Genomic DNA, 9,678 nt, shown 5'->3' with positions numbered 1-9,678 from the left:
GCGAATTGAATTTTTTTATGAAAAAACTTCTTTTTTTTAATTTTTCACCGCTACTGATAAAACTACAGTACACCAGGGATTCAAAATGCATCATAATACTTTAAAAATGTGTACTGATACAAAAATGATGTTACATAGTTCAAAACACAAAAAAAAACACAACAATAAAAATATTTCATATGTATAATGAGAAAAATCTCAGAATTTGAACTTAACTTTTAAAAGGATTTTCTGGATGACTTCAGTTTATAACTAGACCCGGGACTGTATTTTACAAGGAGCCAATAATAGTCTGCAAGCATGCTGGATAATGTTCTTTCTTTATATCGCCTTTCCCTTCCAGATATTTCTTGATGAAATCTTTCCCTATGCTCGTTGCTTACCGCTCCAAGTTTAGGAGGAAAGAAATCCAAATGAGAATGTAAAAAGTGTATTTTGAGAGAAATCATACACCCCATTTTGTCATATGCACTTGCATGGTTTCCACAAGTTCGATATAGTTGTCTGCCCTGGAATTTCAAAGGAAATTTGAGCAAACGTCTTTGAAAGCGCGTCATGCCACTTTTTTTCTGTAACGGAAAGTTCGTCCTCAAACAAAGAGTCAGCCATAACTTTGTAAATTTGTGGACCGATGAAAATGCCCTCTTTTAATTTCCCTTCGCTCAAACTGGTAAACCTTCCTTTTAAATACTGAAAACCACACTCTTGTGTGTTCATTGCGTAGACAACATTTTGAATTGTTACGACATTTACTGGATAGAAGAGACCAATATCTGTTTATTTATTAGAAGTACAAAAGAACATGCCAACAACCATAATAAATCGTAAATAGGTCATAAACTCATAAAATGCATTTGCTTTTGTTTCGGTTTACAACCCCAACCCGCGCTAGATGTTTCCTGGGGGAGTGCTTATCGAAAAGTGAAATCATAGTATATCTTAAAAACCTTACGTGATACGAAGAAAAGACATGCATTTTCGGATTCAGCGCACATCAAACCATAAGGGACACATTATTTTAAGTCGGAGCAAAATTCTTGTTGTTCACTGTAATTGCTTGTTATCACGTTTTATAAGTAGCATAAATCATAGTGTATATATATATATATATATATATATATATACTATTATATATTATTATAATGTACCGAAGTACATATGACATTTCCATGCAGATATTCTGCGTCGTCATACGATGAAAGACTAATGGAACGGAGAAAAATTCTCTCCGGCGCCGGGATTTGAACCCGGGTTTTCAGCTCTACGTGCTGACGCTTTATCCACTAAGCCTCACCGGATTCCACCCCGGCGTCGGAAGAATCGTCTCAGTTTTAAGTTCCAACTCTTGGGTTCCCTCTAGTGGTCGCCCTCTGCACTACGTCATAGATATCTATGAACCTACGACCGAAATCCACACATGTGCTGAGGTGCACTCGTAATGAGTGACTAGTTGGCCGGATCCGACGGAATAAGCGCCGTCTTAAATCACGAAGTGATTTACGCATATCATATATATTATTATAATGTACCGAAGTACATATGATATTTCCATGCAGATATTCTGCATCATCATACGATGAAAGAGTAATGGAACGGAGAAAAATTCTCTCCGGCGCCGGGATTTGAACCCGGGTTTTCAGCTCTACGTGCTGACGCTTTATCCACTAAGCCACACCGGATTTATAGTGTTACATATAGGCCTATAGCATGTGAGTACTGCCGTTTACCTCACCACGCCTATAGTTTAAGCGCTAACGCTGATCTTCCATCTAGGCGAACCTAATTCGATCCCCGGCCAGATCGTGATAGACTTTGTGGTCCATAAAGCGGATGTTATAAAGAGTTTTCTTAGGGTATTCCCGTTTCCCTATATAATTTTACTAATATATTCCACTTCCTCCTCACTTCATCTATCACAGGGATGGGTATAACGGAGGGGAAGTAAATGTGATCGAGTTCACCCCTTCCACAACATTTCGGACATGTTTACATCACATGAACTTGGCTTCTCTTCCGCTTAGGGCTGTATAAAACTAATGCGGCATGCCATTACATTAATCATTTCAATTCAAGTCAAATACCTTATACAGGCATTCATATAGTCACTATGACTTAGCACTTATTATAAATAATCACTTTTAAGCTCTAGATCGCCCATACCTGTACTGTTTGGTCAGTACGAGTCTGTCTGTATTAGGATGAATACTATACTACATGTAAAGCAGTTACGAGATGATAGGCTGTTAGACGTGTAAGCGCGATATTTTTCATCGTGTTCATTTTAGAAAAAAAATGATAGCACGGCTCCTAAAGGTTAAATATGCGCTACTGCATACGTCATTTCTATGTCTTAAAAATGCGGGTATAGTCCCGTCGCTCTAATTTCCGGCAGCCAATCACGTTGCCGGTCGGCTACATTTAAACGTGTGCGTCTTGTGATTCGCTGATGCATTTCCTAAGGCTCAATAAATACTTAATATAATCGCCCACCATTTTGGCTCTTTCGTTGGGTTCGCAGAAAGCACACGAGGACGTTATTTGCCGCTCAATTATTTGCTGAATTACAGTGCGTTTGATTTATTATCATAGGAGCTACGACATGATAATGTTTAACGGTGTGGCAAATAGATCCCTCGTCTGGTAGTTCGGCAACGAAAGAACAAAAATGGCGAACGATACTACCTACCTAGACTTTATAGAGCCTTCTCTTCCTAACACGTAAGCAAAGAGTAGAAGTCACGCCGGGAATAACAGCGTCGCGACTATAGGCACCGTGCAAGCTCCTCTGGAGGCGACTGTTGTTACTAACTGCGGGATGGCAGCGCCGGAGTTGTGCTTGAAGCGTAGGAATATACTTAACATCTCAGGTTAAATGATTAGAAATGTTGATGATCCTAAAAAGCGGAAAGGTAATGCAAATTGCTGTGTTCTTGAGTGTAGTACGGTAATGCTTATAGGAACACACCAACCGATATTGTTTTTATTCATTCTCAAAACAGAAAACTGTACCGCAACGACGCTAATTGTGGATCCATGCAGTACGCAGACGAAAGTAAATAAGGCTACACTTCTTGTAATCATAGTATTATTATATACTAGGCCTGATATAAAAAATAGAATGTATATAGTATTATGTTTATAAATAACCATTAAGTTAACGACAGGAATTTATCATTTAAATTTCAAAAAGTACATAATTACTGAGTTCTTTACATATATATTATTAGCAACAATAAATAATAATATACTTATTTTTAAATGCATTCATATCGATATTTAATTCTTGATTTCAAGTGCTGATGGTTCACCTTGGAAACCAACACCCGCAGCAAGAATTTGCGGTATTCATTTTATTGGGAACGAGATCAGAACACCCCCAAAACTAGCATACCGTTCCCAGTATTTTTATAAACGATTACAAGAAAAAGACTGCCTCATCTCAACTAGCTCCGGAAAGGTACGAAAGAGACGCATAAAGAAGAAGAAGAAAAGATGAAAATTTAAGTTTTATGGAAGGCGAATGCTCAACAAGTGTTATTTCGAAAAATGAAATAGCCATACAGGCAGAAATAAATGAAACCATTCTTAGTGATTTTGTTTTTTCTTTCACAGTTGAATTGTGTGAATTGTCTACTCAAGTGTCTATTCCATTACATGCCGAACTGAAGTCACATAAGAAATGTTATGACAAGAGTTCAGGAACAGATGATATGTTTATTGAAATGCAAGGTTTCCGAGATTATTCTACAATAAAACATGAGAGAGAACTACCAGACTTCATGGGAGTGACATTTGTGGTTTTGAATATATTGTTAAAATTGCTGCCAATTGAAACACAGTCATACCCGTAGAATCATAATAAGAAATATTTCCAATTCTATCATTTAACCCAAAAATAGCTACCATAGATAGTCGAAACGCCCCAAGATGTAGACCATACATATTCTTTTTGCTATTTTTATTAGTGAATTTCACATCGAAAGCTTTCGAAAAATTCTGTCCAAGAGTAAGATTAGTAAAGAAAATCGTTTACTTATATTTTCCAATTAAAATGAAAACTGGATTGTCGTATTCTGCTATGAGGGTGATGTTCGGAGTTAATCGTACAATTAAAATTATAATGTATTTTTACCGACACTTTAATGTTGTTGACATCCACAATGGTTACTGTACTTTTGGGTTTTGGCTAGGGTTTTGGCCTAGCAGAGAAAGTATTCAGGAAACAATGCCTCCAATATTGAAAAATGTAGAGTGACAATTAATTGTTCAGGAGTAGAACAGCCACCCAATGTGGATCAGATGGTGGCCTTCAAATCTAAATGCTACCGAGGCAGATCGAGTGACACAGTCATAACAACTGATTGCGGATTATTGACTTTATTAGAAGGTGGTGATGAAGTCAGGTTTTCCCGGAATAATAATAAACCTCTCCGATAAAGGGATTATTGTTGTTACTCCAATGTACCTGCACGATGGTAAATTAACAGATGAAGAAGTCGAAACTACTTACAGCGTTGCCAGTGTTCGAACTCATGTTGAAAGGCGCATTCAGCGAATTAAAATATACAGTATAACATTTTACACAAACTATCAATTGAACTGCTTCTGCATGTTGATCTTGTTGTTTATTTAACTGTCCAAAGAGAAGTCTGAACCTCACAAGTGATACCAACAAGGCACCACTTATGAGGCAACTAGGCCAGAATATCATGGGGTAGAGTGGCCAGTTCCTTTTCCCTTCCATTGCATACATCGCCGACTAGCTACAAATTTCACTAGTCAGGCTTCAGATGCATACAAACAATACTGTTCTTCCTCTGACACATATCGTCAAGTGAGATACAGCCTGATAGATGTACATATCAGCCAGAACCTCAATCAGAGGTAGTATGTTGATGATATTGTTCATTATGTGTTGTGTTTTAGAGAATTTGCAGTCGCCCATTATTCAGGAAGTGTAATTAAGACTACCTCTAGAATTAAATCACATTAAAATACGTAATTTATAGAGGCATTATACACACATAAATATTACACACGTCATGACATCAAATATAAGTATATCAATGTTTTCGTAATATGACTGTTCACCCTCATTCAATGGTCTGAAATCGGATTTAAATGCCAAAAAACTTCACTGATATTTCAAGAACTTTATAGTTACATTTTCACACTCCTCCAGCAGTACTGAACTTTCCACTGAGTCTATAAAATAATTAAAGCTGGAGATTGCTGGGTTTGCAGTGAAAGACCTGCCCTTGGGCAGAACACTATGAATCAATGAACCCATTCTTACTAATATTACAACTTTTTATCGGCAGAAAGCCGCATGTAATTTCTATATCGCACATGACTAGTGAATGACTGCGAGCCTGTAGTTAATTAGGAATTGGGACACTGCGCGGCGCCACCAGTACGATTTTGAGACCCATGCACGGTGCCTATATTAGGCTATGTAGGGAGCATCAATATTGTGACTCCGCATGCGCAGACCATCACTATGCTATGTAATAAAATGACAAACTAGTGAACATATCTATGGGTATACCGTAAATATCACACCTGATTTTAATATGTGTTTGAAAATGGGGAGATATTTCTGCCCCACTGTGTAGAAACATCCAACGATTAGGAGCTACGTGCTGGAGACATAATCAAGACAAAGTAAGGAGTTACTAAGCCCATATATAATTAAGAAATGTTGGTTGCTTCTCCATCTATGACAGATGCAAAATATCAAAAGATTTGCATCAGTAATAAATAGAAAAGATAATAAACACAATAAATTACTAGATTGCTTTTCCTGCCCGGGACAGGACTTGAAATCCCGCAAAGTCGAGTAAGAATTTTAGTGAACAGGCCTTTCTTGCATTAATTAATTTTCCCCTTCCATCATTCAACAATTGAGGCTTTGAAATAGCAAAGGTGCTAAGTACCAAAAATAAGGAGCAGAGTTTCAGAAAAACTGATACTACAAAGGCCTGTGGAGTAGCCTACTGTCATGGCTTCAACTGCTTAGAAATCTCATGGCATTTGCTCCGATTGATATGTAACTTAACCTTTAATGATACGTATCAATGTCAAAATCCCAATTTAGAAAAAAAATGGCACATAGCACATTTAAGGTATATGTACACCTTTACATACAAAAAATTTTGTTTTGTATAATTTGGCTCTATAAAATTTTTATACAATTTAGAATGGTACCAGAAAGAGAATGAAGTGAACAGATTCCTTGAAATTATGTCTAAATTGTTTTTAAAAATTATTTTGTTTATAATTTTGACATGCAACTTGAAACATGATAGCTCATGCAGTTTTTAAGCTAGAGCCACAGTTTTTTCACTCTTTTATAGCTAAAACTATTCTTTAGTGCCTGACATAGAGCTATTTTTTATTTTTATTTACATTAATTAAATATTACCATATATGTAACGTACAATAATATTTTATGTTGCATAAATCATGTAAAAATCCATAGATAATTATTACTTATATTACTGTTATTTTACTCATTGCCAGGCACTGGGGGACATTTCAAGCTTCAAAATGACACCAATATCTTCTTGGTATCACCATATTTGGCTGAGATATCATGTTTGAAAGAATTAAATATTCTAAAATTACTATTTACAGGAAATGAGCCACAAACCTTCAGAGCCTAGAAGACTCCATCATCATATATCACCCCTTAAGCAGCTTCATGTCGGTCCAGTTTCAGCTTCTTTCTGCCTCTCAAATACTTCCGCCTTGTTTTAACTTCAGGTGTTGAATGTTTTTTTTTTTTTTTTTTGGCATTTTTGTCCCTATTTCCATTGATGCAACAAATCCTGCGATGGTGTTTGTCCCAGGGTTTATGCCCATCCTCCTCAGAATTGTAATTTCTCCTTTTGGACTCTTATTAAAATGACGTACAACATCATTGACACACAAATTTACAGTTTTATGACTAACAGTAAAAGATTATAAATTCCTTCATTATGTAAAAACGTTTTTTTCAATCTAATGATCATGCCCAGATATCTATGCATCTATTTCGGGACTAGAAAGAAGTTTATTTTACAAGCAATCCTGGACGAGGGGATTGACTGCTACGAAGATCACTCCAAAAGTAAGTGACCGTGGCTGATGACGCAGCATTTTGGAAAATGGGACTTATCTGGAAAACAATAAGGCATAAATAGAAAATTCTTATATCAAATTAAAGAGGAGAAAATTCTCTATTAAAACAGTTATATTTTGAAAATTCTAATTTTTCATCATTTTTTGCGTTTTATGGGTGTATATATTAATATTACAAGGCCTCAATTCTTCATCATCAACGAATTATGACGACCCCATGAAAAAATACGTGACCTTTATAGGCACATAATGGCCTAACTGCGTAACACGCATTATCAGGGTCTTCTCGCGGGTTGAGAACAGTAGTAAATGGTTGCCGTAGCAACACAAAAGAAGGTTAAACACATGAAAGTGAGTTAGCGAAGCGTGTTTTGTGAAACTCAATCCACTGCCCAAATTAACCGAGGCAATGAGATTACGGTCGGGGCGACGCCTTCACGTGATCGATCTGAACTTCAGTGTTTGATTCAGTGTCGTGCAACTATAGCAAAGGAAATAGGAATAAGGAATAGGCCGTGGCGAAGCATCTGCCAGCGATACTGAGGATACATATCAAGTCTCGTGGTAGTCCATTTGAATAGCCTTAGTGAGTGACTGGTTAAAAGCGATGATAACATCAAGTAAGCTAAATTACTTTATGTAACAAAACAAAGCGTTCACAAGTCCCACTATAGTATATTGCGATTAATGGGTGTTTATCAAGTGGTGTTTCCCCGGAATCTTTAAAGGAACTAAAACTATTCCTGTTTATAAAAAATGTGACCCTTCAAAAATGGAAAATTATAGACCTACTGTATATCAATAGTTCCTGTTTTTTCTATAACAGCCAGCGCGTACGCAACTAAAGACAACTCAATACTTTAAAACATGAATATAATCAATTTATCAACAGCAATGACAGAGAATTCATTTTAATAGTTGATCAGAAAAAGTTGCGTAGGCCTACTAACAACAAGAAATATGAGTAAATTGGATTGGAAGTCTTTCAAAACAAGTTTTATCTAAACTATGTACGAGTAAACTTGATCAATGATAAAAGTAAGTTCTTTATTTCGCAGAAATGTGTTGTGTACTTGTTTCATATTTATGCTACAGGCTCACTCTGAAAGTTCTGAGTACGTATCACACTTTCGTTCTCTTCAATTTGGCGGTAATTTGTTTAGCCTCCTCGGTCACCGGACTTCGAGGAGTTATACTGCGAGATTCTATCACATGACTTAAAAGTATTATACGAGTATTAACGACTTGTGAACACCTTGTATTTCAATATGAAATGTTGCCAGACTTGACATGGGCCCTCAAGACTGCAGGCAAATACATTCAAAACACAATGTAAAAATAAATATTCTTGTTTCAATAACTAAAATAATTATCAATTATAAAATAATGTGTCATTAGATAAATACATAAAAATGAACAAAACTTCATGTTTCCACCTCTTCTAGGAGATCCTGTACCTTCACAGACCTTCGGACGGCGTTGCTGAATCCTTCCTTGTAGTGAAACCAAATGTCGCTTTTGACTATTTCATCAGTCCTTGCTGTAAAAGACACAAAACACAATACATATTTTACGTAGATTCAATGTTCTGTTATTTCAAATGGGTTTTTTCAAAAACAAAAATAATTTAAACTCCTCATATCTGCGTTAGTTTCATGTAAATTATTCTTGAAAATCCAAAGGCTGTCTCTTCACTGAAGACATGGTACTTTACGGTAAGCATTCAAGTTATCAAATTATCAAGTTTTAAACATAGGTGTTTACGGAATTAACTCTGCCAGCTAAAATAAATAAATTATTATTATTATTATTATTATTATTATTATTACTACTACTAGCTGTACCCGTGCGCTCCGCTGTACCCGTTAGAAATAAATATAAAGTAATTACATAATTAAAGTAGGACGTTTGATCCAGGGAACATTCGTGTTTGTTAGAAGGATAAATCGTTTAATATGTTACTTAATTGAAATTGTATTTAAATAATTAAAATGCGATCATTTTGGTCCAGAGACCACTCATTTGGTGCAATGACAATTCCTTTAACATGTTTCTTATTTGTTATTACATGCAACCATAGTTTAATGAAGACTGACATATAATTTAGTTTTAATGTGTAAACTTTATATTACTTGCTATATGGTTCCATTGAATTATGGTAATAACTTAATTTCAACCATTGTTTTCTAAGTCTTCAGTAAAAGGCGCTTGGCCCACTATGGTTCTGAACCATTCAAATAACTTAAATAGTGATACAGCATAAACAGTGATATGTAATTATATTTCTTTCTTTCGAAAATGTAAGAATTCACGATCTCCTATTTACCATTGCCCTGGAATGAATAAATGTGTTTTTCCTTCCTACCCAAAAATTTTATATTTTGCTCGTAGGAATTACTGCAGGAACAATAACGCTACAATCTGAGACGGCGGTGAAAATGTATTGTATTGTTGTTTTCCAAAGCCCCTTATAGACGAAGTCATTTGTTCTTATTTCATTGCACCGTCTTAGATGGCATCATTTTAATTTTAAAACTCATTTATCTCATTAAATAT

At 35.7% G+C, this 9,678-nt stretch overlaps 1 protein-coding gene across 5 annotated transcripts in view; it reads right to left on the bottom strand.

The window, feature by feature from the left end:
• Positions 1-8,455: 8,455 nt before the first annotated feature.
• Positions 8,456-9,678, bottom strand: part of cutlet (chromosome transmission fidelity protein 18 homolog) — a 144,300-nt gene continuing 143,077 nt past the window's right edge. For all 5 annotated transcript variants that reach the window (XM_069843862.1, XM_069843861.1, XM_069843863.1 and 2 more), the window contains one exon: positions 8,456-8,662. In XM_069843862.1, coding sequence (XP_069699963.1) covers positions 8,547-8,662 — 116 coding nt within the window. In that variant the 3' untranslated portion in view covers positions 8,456-8,546. The remainder of the gene's footprint in view (positions 8,663-9,678) is intronic.

This window comes from Periplaneta americana, chromosome 13 (genome assembly GCF_040183065.1).
Source record: "Periplaneta americana isolate PAMFEO1 chromosome 13, P.americana_PAMFEO1_priV1, whole genome shotgun sequence".
Classification (NCBI taxonomy): Eukaryota; Metazoa; Arthropoda; class Insecta; order Blattodea; family Blattidae; genus Periplaneta; species Periplaneta americana.
Note: the sequence above shows the minus strand (reverse complement) of the source record. Positions and strands in the feature narration are given on the sequence as shown.